General features: G+C 43.0%; 2 protein-coding genes across 2 annotated transcripts; one reads left to right on the top strand and one right to left on the bottom strand.

The window, feature by feature from the left end:
- Nucleotides 1-157: 157 nt before the first annotated feature.
- On the top strand, nt 158-14,734 carry LOC114582080 (cytosolic phospholipase A2 gamma-like). The gene is made up of 15 exons (XM_077917229.1): nt 158-1,515; nt 1,653-1,764; nt 2,456-2,598; nt 2,851-3,049; nt 3,951-4,068; nt 4,937-5,077; nt 5,311-5,364; nt 5,832-5,864; nt 6,671-6,799; nt 8,020-8,149; nt 8,417-8,454; nt 10,420-10,512; nt 10,948-11,102; nt 12,379-12,550; nt 13,156-14,734. Exons 1-15 carry the CDS (start codon nt 1,454-1,456, stop codon nt 13,305-13,307), a joined length of 1,731 nt encoding a protein of 576 aa, XP_077773355.1. The 5' UTR covers nt 158-1,453; the 3' UTR covers nt 13,308-14,734.
- Nucleotides 14,735-16,467: 1,733 nt separating this feature from the next.
- LOC144325357 (olfactory receptor 5B21-like) lies at nt 16,468-17,430 on the bottom strand. The gene has a single exon (XM_077918280.1). It carries the CDS (start codon nt 17,428-17,430, stop codon nt 16,468-16,470), a length of 963 nt encoding a protein of 320 aa, XP_077774406.1.
- Nucleotides 17,431-22,389: the final 4,959 nt, after the last annotated feature.

Below are 22,389 nucleotides of genomic sequence, written 5' to 3'. Positions count from 1 at the left end.
GTAAAACAAAAAATGTATTAGGAGATAATTTGCGAGCCCCCCCCCCCCCGAGATTTCGACAGCCAAGGGGCCTCCACAAGATTTAATCTGGCACTGTCTGCACTGAGCAACTTGTGATTCTCCAGACTTTTTAGAGAGGGTTCTCTTTCCCAGCCCTTTCAGGAGATGCTACGTATGCAGGAGATCCAGATGCTCTGTTACTGAGCTATGGTGCTTCCTCAAGTAATGTGGACTTCTGAGTGCTTAAATCCACTTTCTGCAGCCCCACACAGGCAGCCAATATAGCCTTTCTGAACTGTCAAGCATGTCTATTGAACTTCACTCAGCTCGAAAGGTCACAGGTTATGTATGCCTGGGTCAAACCAAAGGTAATATTTATCCAGATGTTGTTTGCTAACTAACGATTACCAGAACTGTTCTTGCAAAACCGATGGTTGTGTGAAGAAACTGAGGGCTTCCTTTGTGAAAAACAAAGGGGAAACCCTGTAGGATTGCAGAAATGTTTCCTAACTTCAGAACTGTTCTGTAGCATGAGATGTAGCAGAAGGGTCCACTAACTTTGTCTGACACTCTTGTAAATACTGGGGGACATGAAAAATATACAGCTGTCTCAGAAAGTAGCTTGAAACATGCTCTTGCTGGTGTCCAAGGAGCTTGCTTTTAAGCAGGCCCAGCTCCAGATTTTGCAGGGCCCCAGGGACAATTGCTCTCAGCTTCCCCACCAGTGTTCAGCAGCCTCCTCAATACTTGCTACCAGTTACCACCACCCCTGCAACAGCAGTGCTGATGCACCTGCAATCTTGCCCTCACACACTTGCTGTCTTATCTGGTAGTAGTGGAGATCGTGCCAGGTAAGCCCACTCAGAAGTAATCATGAAGGATGGTGGTGCATGCCTGTCAGCAGCCAGCCAGGCTGTGCACTGCCCAAAAGGTCATAGAGGTCTCTCCCCAGGCTGACCTAGTCACTCCACCATTCAGGTCCTCAAATGCTTTCAGAAGAAGATGGTGGTGCCACTTCTGAATGTGAGCCAAGTTCAGCTCCCATCTACCCTACTCTACCCTCATTTGGGTGGTGGTGGCATCACTGGCACTGTGCTATCCCACCCATGCCCCCCCCAAAAAAAACACCCTGATACCAGCACCAAAGCAGTGGCTTTCTCCCCCACATGGTTACTCAGTGGTGCTGTAGGGGGCTAGAAGCTGGGCAGGACCAACAAATTCTCTGGTAGTGTGACTATTTCTCCTACTTTGATGCCGACTGCAGTCCTGGGCAAAGGCTTTTATCCCTGGGGAGTGGACCTGAGCGAAGACTCCATGAGTCTAACCCTCTATGGCCACACTCTCAAGCCAACCCATGACTGGTCCAAAATTGCAGACAAACAAATTTGAATTTTGCGGCTGGGGGGAGAGGCTGTAGCACCTCCCGACAGCCGCTGCAGCCAGAGACCAAGCCATGGAAATGAGGATGGAGGCGGGGTTGGCACGGGGCCACAATCTTCATGTCACCTGGAAGGGGTGAGTGGACTTTATGTTTCTATGAAACTTGAAGCACAAAATGGTGGGTTGTCTGTATGTGCTCCACAGATGACTGGGGTAGAGACTCCCACTTGAATGAGCAACTTTGAAATGGTTGACTTTTATTCTTAAACTAGTGATGTGATCCGGATTTCCAGAGATGTATCTGATGAAGAAAAAACAGCTGTTGGCAGAAGAAAAATCAAAGTTCACAATTCTTTTCTGAAGCTTGGGGTCAACACCACCATGGTAAAGTTTAATGGTCTATATTGCAATATGCTTAAGGGATGTGGCGGTGCTCGCACTTTGGATAATAGCGACACAATCTCTGGCAGTGATGTACATAAAGCCCTGATATTTTGGGGAAAGGGGGCAGCCTGTCACTGGCTGAGCTGCTCAGGTGCTCTAAATGGACAACACAGGCAAATGACCAAGGCAAAGGGGCTTGAAAAAATGAATAGACAAAGGGCAAAGTGAGTGGGTGGGTGGCTAAAACATGGGAGGCTGGGAGAGAAGATGGCGGAAAGCAGAATTTGGAGAGGAAATTAGGGATACAGTAGAGTTGAGTTATGGAAGCTTAAATTGCAATAACTAACAGCAATTGATTTCCCATTGTTCTTCCGAAAGCTACACAATCAATCAATATTTCAAGAAGGAAGAGAATATACTGTTCCCTACAGAACTTAACTTCACCAGTAGCAGACAGCAGGTTGGGATGGCAGCAGTCTCCTGACTCCCTGTTGATCAAATTGCTTTTGCTTACAGGTGGCTAGAGAGGGGTGTTAAACAGCAGGTTAGGAAAGCACCAATATAGCACCATGTCTTCTGCTACCATGCACCATCTGTTTCTAGCTTCACCGCTTGGTGTTGCATTGTAAAAAGTATTTGTGATTACATATTTCAAAATATGACAGTTATTTGTCTTTCCCCGTTTCCCTAGAGTTCTGTTCCTAATGTTGCCCTGTTAGGATCTGGTGGAGGGTTGCGGGCCATGATTGCACTTCAAGGGGTTCTGGGAGAACTTCAGAAAGAGGATTTGTTGGGTGCTGTGATGTATCTCTGTGGAGTATCAGGTTCTACCTGGTAAGTGGACATAAACTATATTCAGTGATGACTGGCATAACCATTTGAAGAAGTAGGAACCTAGGTTGTCTCTAATGGCTAAAGGATTTGATAAAGAAAGCTCTGCCCAACGTAGGAACATGCTAAATTGTATCATATTGATTCAGGCCTTTGGCATATCCATCTCAGTATTATCTACAGTGATTGGCAATGTTCCTCCAGGAAAAGTCTTTCTTCAAAGCTTTGTTCACGATGCTTTGCCTTTTCTCCAAGGTGTATGTCATTCATCTATGAACATGAGGAATGGATGGGAAAGCTTCCTAGTTTGGAAGCAAAGATGAGTGACAATCTTGTAAATCAATCGTGGGATCCCAGCAAATCCCTGGATGCCCTTGTAGAACCAAGTAAAGAGAAGACATACTCATTGACCGATTTCTGGGGCAGTGTCATTCTCTATGCAATGTTGCATGAGGCAAGTATACTTCCTCCTTTCCACAGATACTTTGTGGTTGCACAGAATTGTTGTTGTTGTTTTATTATTATTATTTTTTTTGGGGGGGAGACTTGAAAAACATTGTATATGCTTTTTTAAAGCTTTTTAAAAAACATACACACCTATGCCACAGTCCAACTCTTTTTGTACATCCCATGTTCCTTCTTCCCCACCGAGAAACCACAATTGCAACACAACCACTTCCAGATCACATAGTAAGCTGATTTAGAGGCTGCAGGAAGATCCAGATGCAGTTTATGGTGCAGCTTGTCAGCAAGGCACTGCCTACAGGAAGCCTTGTAGATATTTTCCATCATTCCACCAAAAATGGCAAGCAACGTATATTTTTACTCTAATAATAATAATAATAATAATAATAATGTTTTATTTATACCCCACCCTTACTGGTTCAAAAAACTGGGCTCAGGGCGGCTAACAACAAATTTAAAACACTTAATTGTAATACAACATAGAAGCAGCATAAAATACAGTATAAAAACTACGGTAGTCCAGAGCCTTTTGATTCCTCTTGGTACATAGCAGAAGTACCCAAGTGATCAGTTTTGCTGTTCTAAATGTGACATACTCAGTAGGAATAGCAATTTATCTCAGGCTATAATCCTGCTAGCTCTCGCCAACTGAGCATGTCAAGCTACACATGAGATAAAAAATGTATTTGCTTTCAAGATGTTATTTGTTTATTGTTAAATGCAAATAGCATCAGCTGGCAGGGCTTATAACTTACCAAAATCGCAGCAGGTACAGAGGAGGAACTTAACACTTGCCTTCCTTGCTTGGAACTGGGAAAAATTCCTTCTCTGAAGCTGTTATTTGCATTGGGACGATATTCTCCCTCACTAATGAATCGCTTTCTCTACAGCTAGATTATGGTCATTTGTCCAAAGAAAGGATGGTCTCTTTTAATGGGGCAGTTCCTTACCCCATCTATGCAGCGGTGGATTCAAACAAATTAGATGACACCAGTAAAACCCATCCAGGTAAGAAACAAAACAAATCAGCAGCTATATATGGCCATTTCTCATGATGCCTAATGTTCCCTTTGAAATGAATACAACTTAAAAGGGCTTGGATCTTATCCATATGTTCATGGGTCTTCTCTGTGCTTGAAATCACTGTCCATTGGGTCTCCTTGGAGCCTGATTAACATAGCCTATAACCCAACTTTTATACTCTTCCAACAATAATCTCTATGTGTGTTAAACTTATCCAAGGAGCATGTGCAACTGTTATTGGAGACTGCCCTTGGATCAATGCAATTGACAGACAGTGGGCTGAACTAACATAAGAACATTAGATGAGTCCTTCTGTAACAGACCAAAGGACTACCTGGAACAGCATCCTGTTCTCACAGAGGCTGAACAGATGCCTCCAAGCAGGGCCGTCTTACCCATAGGCGCTAGGGGTGTGGGGCACCCGGGCTCCAGGCTCTCAGAGGCTCCAGGCCGAGAGTCCAGGGCCTGAGAGTTGAGTCTGGGAAAAGCCCGGCGGCCGGTCGGAGTACTGCGGCAGGCTCTTCTGCTATGGACAGCTCTGCTCCACGAGTTCGGGTGCGACCAAGCCAGTGAGACACTGAGGTGGCCGGCTGGCTCTACCCTCCTGCACAACTGGGACTGGGCAAGCTGGGAGGGGGGGCACCGGGTGGATCTTTGCACCCCGGCGCCGCATATGCTTAAGACAGAATGGAGACAGGACATAGCCAGCCAATTAACTAAATTGAAATTTCTTTTTGTGAGACGTTGAAAAGAAACATGACAAATACAGAAGCTGATACAGCAAAAGAAGTCTATGTGTGTAAGCAATTGTTTCCCACACTTTCTGACACTGATTTTCTTTTCTTTTTTTAAGGTATCTGGTTTGAATTCACACCCCATGATGCTGGATTCTTTCACCCTGGTGCATTTGTTGACATGAGGCTGTTGGGCAGCACATTTGAGAATGGTGTGCTGAGAATACTGAAGAATGAAAAAGACATTTCTTACTTGAGAGGTACTGCTGACTTGACAGGGGGAAGAGGCAGCAACATGACAGATTGATGCAGTATCCAAACTTCAGACTAGTTCACATGCTCAGTGATTCCCCACCTTCCCGCACTGAACCGAGCATGTTCCCTCTACTATGTTTAGTGGCATACAATTAGGATTAATGTATGCCACTAAACATAGTGCTATCCAGTAAATTTCCTAGAAAATGTCATTTCCATTTCCTTCCTTCTCTTTCAGGCTTATGGGGAAGTTCATTTGCAGATCGCAAAGAAGACGTCAAGGAAATAGAAGGTTTTGTATGTTTAGCCTGTTGGACCCAGCTAGGGAAAGTTCCTTCCTGGTATGGATTCCAAAGGCACAGCCCATGTGTGCACACTTGGAAGTAGTTGCGTAGCTTATGTGGAGCCCTGAAGAAAATCCTCTGGCCTTCTATGTCCTTACAACACTAACATGCTACTGCGGCCAGACTGCCCTCACTTAATTTGCCAACACTTGACAACTTGTATTTGTACACAGCAACACTTTTTTTGAGGGGAGTGGTTGGGTCCATGGTCCCCTGCTCCTCTGGGCCACTTCACCCTGACCACAATTCTTCTCTCTGCCACAGGGATGGGAATCCTGTGGGCCCCAGCTAGCATAGCCAATGGTTATGGATAATGGAAAATGCAGCCCAATTAACATCTGGAGGAACACAGATTCCCCATCTAATAAAATATTCCTATAGCTATGGAAATATAATGTACTTCTCACATTTTCAGATTATATCAAACGCCTGGGAGAACAAGCTTCAGGTAAGTCCTTGACATTGCTTGAATTTTTTTGCCATCAGTCCGTCTCAAAAGGATACATCTGTTGATGCCTTCTTTATTCAGGAACTTTGCAAACCTATATGCACATGTTTGCTCTACACAAAATGGAAAGTAGTTTCAGAAGAAAGGGTCAAAGGTAGGAAGGTCAGCCTGTGTGGAAGCAGCCTTAGCCACTATTTAAGTTAGGAAAACATTCTGTTATCAGTAAAGATTTGTTGGGCTGGAAGATAAGTATCGCTGTCTCCTGAAGTATTATGCAAAAGCAGGTCTGCATTTGACTTATGGCTGTGTTTCAGCAAGGGTTATCCAATACTATAGAAACCCTGACAAGTTCTGCATTTCCCATAGCTATCAAAGGTTTAGAGGAGGGTAGTTAGAAAAGGCTGCAGAAAGAAATGGATTTAAGGTGCATTTGCACAACTTTTTGAATTGAGGTGTTTTTTATTGTTACGTTTCCTTCCCAAGGGAGAAATCTGTCAGTGATGTCATGGCTCACCTATCTTATAGGCAATACATTTATTCCAGCAGTGACATAAGGATGGGACATCTAGGAGCTGGGGCTTCTTGACTAGAGCCAGCATGTGTGTGGGGGATTTCAGGGATGATCCAATAAATCAGGCATATCTCATTTAGCATGTTATTCTCTCTGTATTTTGAAGCCTGGCCTGCCCTGCCCATTTTTATCAGCACTGTCACATTCCCTACAATATGTTGCATCCTAACTTTTGGAACAATCCAACCAGCTTTATTCCTTTCTTGTTGCTTGCATTTTGGGGCTCTTTTTGAAGCTTCCAGTTGTCACTGTATATATTGTCAGGCTGCTTCACATGCAATAAAGCTCCTGATTCATGCCATGGAAGGGACGGCACATGAACATCAGGATGAAAACATCACAAACATCATGGAACTTCTTAAAGGTAAGAGGAAGCTAAGGAATGACTGGTGTCTATTTTTCCTACACAGATCTTCATGCTCCCAGCAACCCCTTCAAAGTGTATAGTGTGTGTGATTAGGACTATGATTATGGCAGAAAATTGTACCCATGACTTAAATCAATGATGGAGAATTGAATCTTACCAACCAGCTAGATTCAGATCTCCTTCGACACTCAGGGGACACTTTGGCAGGTGGGCAGGGGCAACCACCTGACAATCACTTGGCAATGCCATGGTGTCAGGTGAAGCATTTTCCTCGGTCTGTGTAATTTCATTTCAAACCATGCAGGCAAAGAAAATGTTTCCCTGCAAGGTTTGCTGTAGGCACCAATTAAGTAGAGGGTTCTTGAGCAGACAACCTTGCATTGCCACCCAGCTCAAGAGGGTATGTGTTGACAGGTGCTCTTGGGACCTGGGACCATTGTTCTGCCATGTGCTGTCATCTATGTATGTGCGTGTGAGGCAGGGATTTAGAGGAGTCCCCTCCGTTCATCTTCATGGTAAGTTGCCAATAGAAAACCCACATCAGGCCCATTGCTGGGTGGCATTGCCCATGTGAGAACACAGAGGGAGGAGTTGCCTGCAGGTAGCTGAGTCTTTAGTAAGTTTGATGACTGTATTACCAAAGTGGTGAAACTATGGTCCTCCAGATGTTGTTGGACCCTAGCTCCTCAAAGCCTCAGGCAGACTGACCAGGGATCATAGGAGTAAGATTCCAACAATATTTGGAAGGCTGCTGATTCCCTACCCCTCCTCTATAGGCTAATCAATAAAGTTGAGACATATTTGTTCTATACATTGGAGCCAATTCCTAGGGACTAAGGGGGCTTCACCCCTCAAGAAAATATTTGAGGGGGCCACCCTCCCCAAATTTGATGGACATTGCCATTCAAATGATCAATTGCCATTCATGTAATCAATTATGTGGGGTGGGGCTTACTTGGGCCCCCTCAATATTTTATGCAGGTTGGTACCCCTGATACCATACAACTGTCTTCAGGTGGCAGTGCAATTCTTCCCTATACTGGAATTCCTCCAAATATAATTGGAGGAGGAGTATTTGAGAATGAAGGCTGAAATCTCAAAAATGTGAAATACAAGTGTTACAAAGGTTTTCGTTTCGTGAAACTTAATTTTAATCTGGTTAGACCAGATGGATATGCTTTTTCATTATTCCAGTCTCATCTTACGTTCTTTGATAGATCAAGTAGGCAGCAACACCTACAACTTCCTCAGTTTATTGAAGGACAAACACAACACTCTAGACAAGCCTGGAAGAGTGGCACAGTTTTTGACCCTGGCTGACATGTTTACTCAAGAATTTTCAGGCAAGTGTGGCTATGAATTTCAAAACTTCCAAAGAACTCTGTTATAGAGCAATCTTAGATATGCACATTATTATTCAAAAATAAGCCCCACTGTGTTCAATGGAGTTTGATCCTACATAAATGTGAAGGACTGGAACCCTAATCAACTTCTGCTCCATTTACAAGAAGCATATTGTAACCATCTTACAGTTTAGATGTCTTATAGTCCACCTGTTTTATTGCATTTTATCCCTTAGTCTCAATGCTATGATGCTTTGCTTTTGACAGATAGGACATCTCCATTCACGCATCACGAAGAAACAAAGAGAAGTAAGTAATTCACACATTTTATAAATCATTTTCAAACCAACATTTTGCAGATTATCTGTATATCACAAAGGTTTGTGATGAGAATCTGCAGATATGAAAATGAGATTATAAGGTATACAGATGGTTTTATATCCATTCACTATTTATAAGGGCCTTTATAAACCACCAACTCATTAAATTATTAATGTCATGCCCAATAAAAATAATCAAAATATCATTGAATGATCACACATTTATCAGTATATATTATACCCCATGGGACACGGGTGGTGCTGTGGGTTAAATCACAGAGCCTAGGAGTTGCTGATCAGAAGATCGGTGGTTTGAATCCCCGCAATGGGGTGAGCTCCCGTTGCTCGGTCCCTGCTCCTGCCAACCTAGCAGTTCGAAAGCACGTCAAAGTGCAAGTAGATAAATAGGTACCCCTCTGGCGGGAAGGTAAACAGCGTTTCTGTGTGCTGCTCTGGTTTGGCAGAAGCAGCTTAGTCATGCTGGCCACATGACCCAGAAGCTGTACGCCGGCTCCCTCGGCCAATAAAGCGAGATGAGTGCCGCAACTCCAGAGTCGGTCACGACTGGACCTAATGGTCAGGGGTCCCTTTACCTTTACCTATTATACACCATATTGGCTTCATAATAGGACTAGGTGTCACCCTTCCCATTTTTCACCTTTGCCAATCATATAAAGCTGGGCTACATGATACAGTAGTACCTCCGGTTAAGTACTTAATTCATTCCGGAGGTCCATTCTTAACCTGAAACTGTACTTAACCTGAAGCATCACTTTAGCTAATGGCGCCTCCCGCTGCCGCCGCGCCGCCGGAGCACAATTTCTGTTCTCATTCTGAAGCAAAGTTCTTGACCTGAGGTAATATTTCTGGGTTAGCGGAGTCTGTAACCTGAAGCGTCTGTAACCTGAAGCGTATGTAACCCGAGGTACCACTGTACACTTACCACAGGGATCAGCAGTCCCACAACCTCCTACAATTGGTGTAGTGTTTTGGGACCATTAGGTGAATGACACATGTAAGGCTTGGGTCTCTCCCACACACGCGAGATGACTCCGGCAGTTAATTATTCAGATTTATTAGGCAATTTAAGAAGCCCTGGTTGGAGCTCCGCTAATCTCCATCATCCTCAGATAGCACAGTTGCTGGAACTGAGCTCCGCCCCCTCCCCCCCAACAGGAAAACCCCCACCTTCACTTCCTGTCCTTTTTGCGCTTTTCGGCCAGTCTCGTGATCCTACAAGATTTTGGAGCTGGCAATCCCTGTATTTCTGTGTCTGTCTCACTGTCTGAGCCTATACATTGCATTCTTTAACTCTGGCTCTCTCTTTCATTTTCCCCGTGTCCAGGCATCAAGTTATGGCTGTTCGCTGCTTCTTCTCCCTCCCCTCTGCCTTCTACTCTTATCTGTTCTCTCTCTATGCCAGCATTTTCATCCCCTGTCAGTGAAGGAACGTAGCTGGCAATACACTGAGATCCCTACCCCTTCTGGCAGAGTTCAGGGAAAGTAACGTGATGACCAGTGTGTGTGTAGTCCTAAGCAATAAGCCTGGAGAAGGAAGCAAGGACCCTAGGACACTGATATGCATTTAATATGTAGCTAAGCTTCAGTTACCACCTTCTATACAACTGGTAGCCTTCTATACAACTGGGATAATCTAACAGGGATGAGCTGTACCACATGCTGTGTGAAGCAGCCACCATATAGGTTGCCTATATGCTATGCATTTAAAGCACATTTAAGGACTTTTTTCAAAAGAATTCTGAGCACTGTAGTTTGTGAAGGGCTTATGGGAATTTAAATTCTCTAAGGGGTAAACTACAAATTCCTTGAAGGGGGGGCATTCTTTCAATGTGTTTTAAAAGTAATAATAATAATAATAATAATAATAATAATAATAATAATAATAGAATTCTCAGACATTGTGTTCATGTCTAATCTAGTTTTTATTTTGCAGGTATATGGGATACACTGAGAATACTGTCAAAAACTGTTTATTGCCTCTTCAAATGGAAATGGGGGACCATCTCCAACTATACTTACAAATACTGTAAGGAAAACCACACACACCATTAATTATTGTAATGATGGTGGTGTTAGTATTTATTTGTTCATCACTTTCTACAAATATGTCTCAAAGCAACTTACAAAAATACATTTGGAGGGGAAGAACCAGAAATGCCCTTTGAATTTCTTGGAGGACAGAATGGAAAGAAATGGAGTACCGGGGGGGGGGGGGGAACCCAGCAAGCATTAGACTGTCTGCTTAGCAGCCAAAAATAAATAGCCACTACAAAATGGACATAGGGCTGGCCAGGTCATTGGGGGAGGGCGGGATTGTATAGACTTGGCCAGAATCTGTGCAAGGCTTTTACACACTGTGTCTAGTTTGCCCTGGCACCTCTCCAGATGGCAGGGAAGGCATGCATATGAAACAACCCCTGGAAACAAATTATTAAGGTAATAACCGACTCTCTCCCCTTAGCCAGCCTTAATGACATGAATCTCACAGGCAAGGAAGAACTTCGTTTGGCCGATGCTGGTATAGCCATGAATTCTGCTTATCCGCTTGTCCTCCGTCCTGAACGGGAAGTGAAACTCATTCTTTCCTTTGACTTTAGCAGCGGAAATCCCTTTGAGGTAGGTTTGTTGCGTTGGGTCATGATGAGATTTCATTTCTTAATTACCGCATCCGTGCTGGCAGCAAAGCTCACTGGGCTCAGGATTGGTGATGAGATGCAAAGGCTTGTAATGCTCACCTCCAAGAAAAAAGTGAATATTGCACATTATATCTCAGCTGGAGAATAATTCCTGATTTATCCAGACAATCCCTAACCTCTCTTTCTCTCATTCATGCTGCTCATGCTTCTTTCTCCCTTCTTCAATTTAAATGAGGTGGTGACCTTTTTTTGGTTTTTTTACAGCTCAGGGGATAAATACCCTTGTAGAAAACTTTTCAGGGGTCACCTGCTTAACAACCACTACACTACACTTGCCAAAAGGCAAGTGAGCAGATTCAGTAGCAAAAGTGGAATGAGAAACATTAATTTTGTCTTTACATGGTAGGGTCCCCCCCCCCCGTACATGCACATGCAAACACAATCCTTCTCCAGCCTCCATCTAGTCAAGCCAGAAGCATTGTCAGAGTTTAAGGAAGCATTCTTGCCAGACAAAAAAAGAACATGCAAAAGGGGTGGATTCGCAAATGCCAGATACAGAAATCTGAAAGGCTGCCTGCTTTAAGTCTCTGTTAGTTGGCTAGTATAGCAGGTATAGTGGTGTTCTGGGCGTGGAAAGAAGAAACAAAGTGTAATAATCCACACAGGTGACTCAAGGCTACTGGGCCTCTGATGGGTCACCAGAATTTGAGTAAGGGTGCTTTAGTCTAGACAACAGACAATTGCTGTGCCTGGATATTGCTGGTATGTCTGCTCACCTTTTCTAGTGGGTGGCATTGCAGCCAGGCATCTGGGTCCCTGCATTGATCAAGGTTGCTATACCTACTTCTTTTTAAGTGGAAAGATCAGAAGTCTTTTCTGTGTAGAGGTGACATCTCCCTGCAGAGCCAAATCATCTATGGTGCCCCAGTGGTGTAGCATGGGTTGCCAGCATCTGAGGTTGTGAGAAGGAAATGGATGGAGCACATATATGCATCCAACTGCCTACTGGCATGCACATCACCCATGAGCTTGCAGCTCCAGAGATAAGAAGAGTCGTTCCATTGTTTGGAGAGGTCACTTCCTGGTTCACATGGAGAAGCCATTTTCAATGGAGCCCAGTGACAGAAGTATTGGGGCAGCACCATGTGTTGAAATTTTACACCCCTAACAATTTTTCTCCTGGACAACCGCCAGTGGGGTATCCTGCTCAGACAACAATTTCCACATTCCTTTCCTGCATTTTCTTCTCTTCATAGACTGTCAAAGAAGCAGTCCTATACTGCAAGGAAAATCATCTTCCTTTTCCTGATATTGATGTCTCAGAGTTGGACAAGAGTAAAGACAGTCCCTATGACTGCTACATTTTCCAAGGACATGATTCTCCAACTGTCATGCATTTCCCGCTCTTCAATACAGTGAACTGCAAAGGTATATTGTGTTTGGGGATTGCTTAGAAAGGGGCATGCATTTATTATTGTTTTTGATAATTTATTTATTGTCCGACCTTCACTCTAAGGTCCCAGGGCAGGTTACGGCATCAGAAAGATCATTACAGACAATTAAAAACAAATTTCATTGTTTAGCGTGGTCTAATGATCTCCTTGGATCTGATTATCCCTGGAAGATAAATGTTGCAACTCCGGCCAAATTACTACCTTGTGAAATTGGCTCACCCAATAATTGTTATAATTGGTCGCCCTGGGAGGAAGATGCTGGACTAGATAGGCCTTTTGGTCTGATGCAGCAGGAATCTTATGTTCCTATAAAACTGAGGGGAGCAGATTCCATGTTCAAGTTCTACTGAAGTTTTACAAGTTTTTTTGTTTTGTTTTTAAAACAGCTGGTATTAAGGTTGGAGTTCTCACTAGCTCCACAGTCAATAGCTCAGCCTATATAATATAAGCTGGACATGTTCCTGCCCCATCTGTTTATGTAATAGGTGCTTTGAAGAACATGTGTGGTTAAGTGTTATACAAAGTGTTTCCAAGTGAATAGCAAGGCACTTGCTTATGTACATCCTCTTTCTTTTAAAGATAAAGTAGCTGAATGGAGAGAACAATATCCCACCCTCAAAGTTTCTTACAAGGAGCAGGAGGTCAAAAACCTCCTAGAAGCAGCAAAAGCAAACGTGAGGAATAACAAAGGAAGAATCCTGCAGGCGATGAAAAGCATGCAGGCTCCTTAACAGCTTTTCATTCCAATTTTGAGTTTGGAGGTTCTGGTCAACATTTTCCTTTCGCCTCTTTTCTAAGTGGGAGCTACTCAGCACCACATGATTCTTTGCAGCATGCTCGTGATTCAAGGACCCGACCCCCGCTTGGGAATAATAAAGACACGTGGACACAGTATATAAGGTTAATGGGCTAGAAAAGGCCACAACTTTATTGATTACAGCATGTGAGAGGTATTGGCTTAGGCATTGGACAACCGCAAATATGACTCCACCCACTCGGAGAGGGGTGAGTCTGACGAGGGTTAACCACCAGTAAGGGGAGCCTGTTGATACAAATACAATTATAACCTCTCCCCTGATGTCACCGGGGGTCGTGCCATGGCCCCCCGCCCCACAGGGCATTGGACAGGATCCACGACCGCCGGATTCCTTTAACGGAATACCCATAAGTGAATGAGTAGGCAATGGCCACACCTTGCCCTTCCATACACCATCAACACATTCCAATGCCTAACCGCCAAATACCGAGAAAGTTGTGACGATTGCTATGAGGTAGGCGGAAAAAACCAAGAGGCTGGTGCCAATTTGCCAATTGGAAAAAACTCCTACCAGGCCCCCTAGGCAACCAGGGCGACCAACCATAGGTCCATAGCAAGGTCAAGCGAGAAGCTATGCCCTAAAGGGAGTGGTGGGTGGGTGACTCGAGGAAAATCGGAACGCAATGGCGGGGAGAACTGGCGTGGCCGCATTTGAGCGGCTAAACCACGCCCCCGCACTGTCACCTTATTGGGTCCCATCTGGGGGCACGGCGCGCCAGCGACGATGGCAGGGCAGGGGGCGGAACGCGGGAATCAAAAGGAGGAGAGGCTTTCTAATGTCATCACTAGAAAACAATATTTTCTAAAGAAAAAGTTTGCCCCCCCATAGCTATTGTATTTTGCCATGCATGTTGCCTTTTCCTTCTCAGCTGCTTCACATTTAAAAACACATTCTTCTTTGTATTATAAAGAGTATTCTTTTTCCCCACTTTTCTTAATCCTAACCTTTTCTTTGTAGAAAACATATTATTTTTTTAAAAAGTTTTGCAACAGAATTGATGACAACAGGTCATCAAGGATACAGCGAACATGAATTACAAAAAGACATTTATAATATTAGATACAAAAACTTTCCTGATGTTTCTAAAAGCATACAGAGAGTAGATTTAAAAAATGGACTTTAAAATTAAAAAGTAATATTTTGCTTTATGAAATTTAATACTTTTCACTCGGTTGTTATGGGAAGGAAGGTAGATATTACCCTTGCTGAAGTATTTTTCTGTTAAGTATGATTTTTCTGTTTTAAGTACTAATAAGAATTTGCTGATTAATTTCTTCATATTGTACCAGGCGAACAAAAATTGTGTACCATAAGCATAATAAACAAAATTTTGCAATTTTGTGTGTGCTCGTGATGAGACTAGTCAAAGTCTGCTTTGGTTCAAAGTCTGATCCAAATCCACTTTGTTGGTCTCATAAGTGGATTCTCCAAATTAACTTTTTCTTGAGCATTCATGTTTGCTTCCAAAGAGCTTATACAGAATTTTGATTATACCAAAATACAGAATTTTTCAATTTCAATTTTAAAACTCCAACTTTCAATAAGCAAGTATCTATTGCTGTCTTGTTTCTCCCACCAGCAGTGATATGTGAGGACAGTCACACAAGTAATTTACCAACTCACACAATCTGTGGCTACAGGATCATGTATCAGTTCTGCCATTTGTATTGATGTAAACCTCAAGAAGCGGGAAGGTAAACGGTGTTCCGTGTGCTGCGCTGGCTCACCAGAGCAGCGATGTCACGCTGGCCACGTGACCCGGAAGTGTCTGCGGACAGCACTGGCTCCCGGCCTCTTGAGTGAGATGGGCGCACAACCCTAGAGTCTGGCAAGACTGGCCCGTACGGGCAGGGGTACCTTTACCTTTACCTTTAAACCTCAAGAATGTATTTTTTTTATAGCTAACTATTTAGCTCTATCCCCAGTATATTTTATCTGATTGCTATGGCTAGTGGCTAATGCAAATAAAGTTTCTAATCCACACAATCTGTTGCTGAGCTGATGAAAAAACAACGCAAAGGAATCATGATTTTTGGTACAATTCAATAGGCAACTATCTCATGACTGACCACAGGATGGCAGCAAAATCATCACCCATGGCTTAGTTTCTGCCTTCCACAGCAAATAGTACTACAGAGTACTTGGTAAATTGACAGTTCATTCTCATTTTTCATTTTTAAACAGCTTTGCCTTCAAAACACTTAACTGAAGTGAGTTTCTATGGGGGGGAATCCTATGGCAGGATGAGCAGCTGAGGAGGTAGTAAATCTCTGGATCAGCCATCTTATTTCTGGTTCAGTGGGGTTCAACTAGGGTTAAGTTCCCAACCCTGGCTCAGCCACAGGTACTCTGCTTACTCATTCGGACTTAGCTGGCTGAGCCAATGTTGGTGTAAATCCCCCAAAGGGTGGGGGTGAGGGTGAGACCAGAGGGATTTGGGCTGGATCTTAGGCCCATTTAGCTCATTCACATTACCTGGCAAACAATCTTAAATAATTGTTTCCCCTCTGTCAAGCAGAGCAGCAGCAACAGCCCTATTGGGTTTGGATCTGTAACTTTATGCTGGCTTAATTTACACCTGCCTGCCTTGCACCAGTTCCTTAGAAGTCACCTCAAAATCAGAAATTCTGTCTGTTATGACAACTGAAGGCAAGGGGATTTGGGGGCTAACAGGGAGAGAGGATCAAATCACCTCATATTTCTGGAATCAGTGCTATTTTTCTAGAAAAAAGGTGCCGGAACTCACCATGAACACCTCCTTTGTTCTCTTAGAATGGCAATGGTGCCCACATGAGAGGTGCTGGAACTGAGTCCCAGTGAGTTCTGGCTGGGGGGGGGGGGAGCCCTACCTGGAATCATAAGTTGGAATTAACAAAACTATTTTCTCGTCCCTCTTTGAAAAGAGTTCCAAAACCCAGTTTCAAATCACAAGTGCTAAGACTTAATTTCCCAAAGACCACTAACTGAACTCCTGGTGCTAGTTAATTTTGAACCATAAATTTATCTTAAACATACCCATACAAAACATTTCAAAAAGAATGGACAGAATACCCAGTGTTTGTTTGCTTTTTAATCAGTTTCTATTCAACCCATGCTGTACCCAACACTTATGAAGAACCCTTCTCATTGACTCCTTGACCTCTCGGTTCCTCAGACTGTAGATGAGAGGGTTCACCAAAGGTGTAAGAATAGTGTAACCCATAGAAAAGACTTTGTTCAAGTCTACCAGGCCATTGGTTTCTGGCAACATGTACACAATTATGAGTGTCCCATAAAAAATGGTCACAACAGTGAGGTGAGAAGAACATGTCGAGAAGGTCTTTTGTCTTCCTGCAACAGATGAAATTCTCACAATTTTTGAAATGATGCAGATATAAGAAGTCAATGTTAGAAGAAAAGGAGGAAGAGTGAATGCAGAACACAGAAGGAATATTAGTGTAAAAATAAGTTGTGCATTACTGCAGGAGAGTTTTAGAATTGTATAAGAGTCACAGAAGAAATGGTTGAGTATATTGGGGCCACAGAAAGTTAATTGTGACATAAACAATGTTACTATGGCACTGGCAAGAAAGCCATTGAACCAAGATCCACAAGCCAGATGTCGACAGACCGTGCTATTCATAAGTGCTGCATATTGCAAGGGTTTGCATATTGCTAAGTAACGGTCATAAGACATTGCAGAGAGAAGATAGCATTCAGTGCCAGCCAAGCCACCAAAGAAGAAATATTGTGTGATGCAACCCTTAAAAGGAATGATTTTATTGCCAGAAAGGAAACTGGCCAGCATCCTGGGCAGGATGGTTGAACTATAGCAAACCTCTAGGCATGACAAGTTCCCTAAGAAGAAATACATGGGGGTGTGAAGACGTCGATCAGCTACAACCAGTACAATGATGAGAATGTTTCCAGCCATGGTCACAATGTAGATTAAAAGGAAGAACAGGAAGAGGGGAATCTGTAGATCCTGGAGATCTCCGAATCCAAGAAGAATGAAATCTGTGACCTCTGTTTGGTTTTTCATTTCCATGTCTCTCATAATATTACCTAGGGAAACAGTAAGCGCAAAGAGAATTCAAAAATAATTACAAACCTATATGCTTAAAGTAGTTGCACTTAGTTGCCACTGAAATAAATGGGACTAAAGGTAAGCCTTGTCTAAGTTGTTCCAATGATTTCAGTAGGACCTTAGTTGAACCAAGTCAGGATCCAATCAATTCTTTGCCCCCATTTCATTCATTCATTTCAAATACAGAGAGAAGTTATGAACTATCATTTTCAGATAGTTTAGATGTATTGCTCCACATCATCACAGTATTGTTGATGGTCTAAGAATTTAATATAATTAATATTTGATGGACTCATTAGAGTAAGTGTGATTGTGCTCTGAATATATTTCACCCAAGCCGCTGTTTCTGCAGCATTCCTGCAATGTTTACTTACAGCAGACATAGAAATGATTGACATCATGGTTAATGCGGACAGACAAATATCTACTGTACTCTGCCAGGTCTCTGAAAAAGCCTTTAGTTGTACAGTCTCATGCATGCTATAGATCAGAAAAGAATTGACAGGGTGACATTTGTATTCTTCCTCTCCCACAAACAAACAAACAAAAACAAATGAAACCCTTTATGTCTGTGGAAGATGCCATAAATTAAATTAAATATATTTAGGAACTGATGGCTGGTCTCTCTCTGCCTTTTTCTCCTACACACGTTATTCCCACTGCCCAGAGGTTTAAGGGCCTCTGCAGCTGATGTTATTGCCTGGCTTTCACTCTTTCCTTCCTATATACTATACCATCTGTATTAAAGCTATACATCATGCATAAGATGGCTCCATCTTGGTAGCCCCCTTTAACATGGGTTGAATCCTGAGAAGCTTAATCAGTCTGGGGAAACATCTCTGGATCCAACCGTAATAATACTAAAATACTAATACTAGCACTACTAATAATTTATTTATGCCCCACCTATCTGGCTGGGTTTCCCCAGCCACTCTGGGTGGCTTCCAGCAAAACACAAAAACATAATACAACATCAAATATTAAAAACCTCCCAATGCAGGGCTGCCTTCAAATGTCTCCTAAAAGTTATGTAGTTCTGTATATCCTTGACATCTGATAGGAGGGCATTCCACAGGGAGGGCACCACTGCCGAGAAGACCCTTTGCCTGGTTCCCTGTAACTTCACTTCCCATAGTGAAGGAATCACCAGAAGACCCTTGGAGGTGGACCTCAGCTATTTGAATATCTGATGCACCTTACGATTTGAAGATCTGAAGCTCCATTATCCAGGCAAGACATGCCTTTCTTCTCTGCTCTGGGTCATTATATAAAACATTCATTGAAATAGGAAAACCTTTACCTTAAAGAGGTCTACTGATGTATTTTTATTCCTCCACTAAAAGGGAGTGAGCAAGCAATGCCAACTGTCTTCTTTTCCTATACACATCTCTGATGTCACCTCATTCAACCAAATATGATGTTATGGACTTCTGTTGTCCTGATACTGTTCTTATCCTCAGCTAACTTCCCATTGCTTCACTTATTGTTGCACTAATTCCCATCTGGATTAATTACTTGTCCTCTCATGAGAAACAGTCTGTTCTTTTAGCAGATCAGTAAAGGGTCTTTTAATACTGCAGTGAGTAGAATACTGCTGAGAGAAAGTCGGTGAGAAACTCGTTTCCAAGGATTGCTATTTCCAGTGTACCTAGAACTGTCAGTTCTATCATACTGTAGCTGTAATGATCTCAGGCAGACAGGCAAGCCCCAATAAGAAGTAATGACTCTTTGGCAGTTTTATCCATGTTTATTTATGAAAACAACACATCTAGAGCACAGCTTCTCGCCTGCTCACATTGATGATAGTTGGTCAGTCTGAACTCCGCCATTCCCATAGCAGGAAGAAAGCCAAATTTCTGCCCTTCTCCTCTTGCCCTTTCGTTGTCCTCTGATCTTATCCAGTCTCCTAGAACGGGGGCTGAGAGGCTGGCCTTGCCCCTCTCAACTTTCACTTGACACAGTCTCAGTCCTCTGCTTATCTGCTGATTGCCTAGCAACACTCTGGCTGCCTCCCAACTCTCCCACTTCATGACAGCTAACAGTGTCTTCTTCGGGAAGGGGGGTCGAACTGCCTCTTCTCGGCTCTGGCAGCCAGCTCTCATCTGCAGAGTCTTTCTCCCTCTCACTTAGCTCAATTTCTGTGTCTGACTCCTCCCCTGTGCTCTGGTGAGTCACGTTCCTAACAATAGCAGCATTTCAAGTGAAAGGGAGAGGGCAAGCATGGGGAAAAGAATAAGGAAGAAAGAGGATATGGTCATTAATGCAGGGGGAAACTCAATAGGACATAACACAGCTGATGGTATGGGAAGCCAGAGCTGAAGGTGGATGGAGTCAGAACCAAAAGTGGTTGTTCTCTCTAGGATTGCAGGATTGTATGGATCTCTCTCTGTCACCCCATGTCTTCAAGCATATGTTCTGGTTTTTCTGGGACAGTTGATGGTATGGACATAGTTAAGATTCAGGCAGATGGAGGCTTCACCCCAACCCCTCAGAGTCCTTGAAGGGATGAAGCATATCTGCTTTAAGAGCCAATATGAAAGGAAACAATGATGACATTATTATGTAAAGACTAGGACTGTGATGGCCTGGGAATCAGATTCAGAGGCTGAACGTGAGGAATCCCAGCCTGCACAGGAGTCCCTGCCCCCAGGGCCGGCTGAGCTGGGGCTGGGGCTTGAACCTGAAGGGCCTTCACCTGTGCCGGATCCTCAGGAGCAGACACCAGCTTAATCCGCTCAGGCTCTGGAGGTGATCGAGGACCCATTGCCTGCAGGTGCACTTCTCTCAGCCCTGTCAGGGGAAGGTGAGGTTGTCTCTGGGTCCAGTAACCCTCCAGCCTCTCCGGAGCTGCAGAGGCTCAGGGCAGAGAGGCGGAGGGAACTAAGTTCTCACAGGAGGAGTGCTCGCCTTAAGGCCAGGAGAGGCAAGTCACCTGTGGGCTGGGACCGCCCTATGCCTCAGAGGAGATAAAGGCCAGTCAGCCCAGTCCCAGGTTGCGGGAGCAACATCGTTGGTAACCTGTTTCTGCCAGCACCCTGTCCTGCTCTTCCAGAGTTCCTGACCACACTCGGCTCCTTGCCTTGGACCTCGCTTCACCCTTGACAGACAGCCTCCATACCCTCGACCTAGGACCGGACTCAGACCACGCCACACGGTAACCTCCCCCCCCCCCGGGACCAGCACAAGGACTGTTCACAGCACCCTTAGCTCCAATCTAGGAGGCATCAGGTTGTCCCACTGTTAGGGTGCCATTACTGAAATTACTGGGATTTCAGTGGTGGAATTGATTGGATTTTCCAAAAAAAGTGGCTCAGCCACTTTGGGAATTTTTAATATATATATATATATTAGATAGATAGATAGATTAGATAGATATAGATATAGATATAGATATAGATATAGATATAGATATAGATATAGATATAGATGATATAGAGATAGATATAGAGATAGATATAGATAGATATAGATATAGATATAGATATAGATATAGATATAGATATAGATATAGATATAGATATAGATATAGATATAGATATAGATATAGATATAGATATAGATGATATAGATATAGATATAGTAGATATAGATATAGTAGATATAGATATAGATATAGATGATATAGATATAGAAAAAGCTCGACAATTGTGTCTGGATTTTCACTTCTTGAAATACGGCAACCCTACCCACCGTGGGTCAACCTGAGGACCATCACTCCTCCCCCTCAGTATCCATTCCTGAATAAGTTTGGGAGTGGGGCTCATGTTTAATTAACTCAAATTAAATATATAGATGGGGGAGAAATGAAGGAAGATCTTGCATGGGGGTGATGACCCACAAGGAGCAGGGGCAATTCTCTTTACCACCCTCATGCTGATATATCACTCTCTTCTGTCAACAGGTGTTGAGAGGGGAGAGAGATCCTGGGAGTGGGAAACAGCATCAGGTAGTAATGAGACTGTTCCAATATTCCGCATGAAAATAGGGACATTCTATTTGCTTTAGCCCAAAGGTAGTTATTGTAGTTGAGGGGAAAGTGCCGTACTCCCCCTGGAAAATCTTGCTTCCTTAAGTGCCTTTCCTTTTCCCATATATAAAAGGATCATTATCATAAATGTCTGGGGACACTTTCAACTTCATGATGCAGGATATAAACAATTATATATAAATAGTCACCTTATTTTGGACTAATGCAGACCTTGGTACCCATGAAACAGAACTCTTTCAAAAAGGAAGAGAGAGGTAAGCAAATCTTTGTTAAAAGAAACTCTAAAGGCTGGGGGGGGGGGAGAGAAAAAAATGGGAGCATGCTTCAAAATGTGAAAATGAAATAGTTATTTCCAGATAAAACTAGCAACATGTTTTTGATAAGATCAAAAAATAAAGATAGATCCCATTATAGATGGATTCAGGGGAGGGGACACCCTAATTTTAAAAACTTATATATTATTTAGCATGTGATCTACCACTTAGAAATATTATCTTATATGAATACTCGGAGGTTATTAAGAAGAAAAAGGATAACAACAAAGAGATGGGAAGATGGGACTTGTGAACATCAAAGCAGCAGAAATATGAGATGATTGGACCCTTTCTGAACTCGAAGCATGGGTACCCCCAACAAAAATTTAAAATTTGGCTAAATATTTGGAATTTATTGTGTATTGGTATAATTTGGAATTAATGTGATATGATTGGTTTGTTAAATGGAAATTTAATAAAAATTATTTTTTTAAAAAAGAAAAAGAAATATTATCTTATATGACTTGCAAAAAAATGTCGTGGTTTATGCTTCCTCCTAAAACAAATGCCCCTGTTCACAATTCCATCTAAACATTCTCTCTAAGCAGGGCATTCCACTATCTACCCCCTAACCATGTTCCATTTTTCTTTTCAAACTGCTGCTATACATTTCATAGCTATAAATTG

Source organism: Podarcis muralis, chromosome 13 (assembly GCF_964188315.1).
Source record: "Podarcis muralis chromosome 13, rPodMur119.hap1.1, whole genome shotgun sequence".
In the NCBI taxonomy this organism is placed as follows: Eukaryota; Metazoa; Chordata; class Lepidosauria; order Squamata; family Lacertidae; genus Podarcis; species Podarcis muralis.
This window is presented reverse-complemented; position numbering and strand designations above follow the sequence as displayed.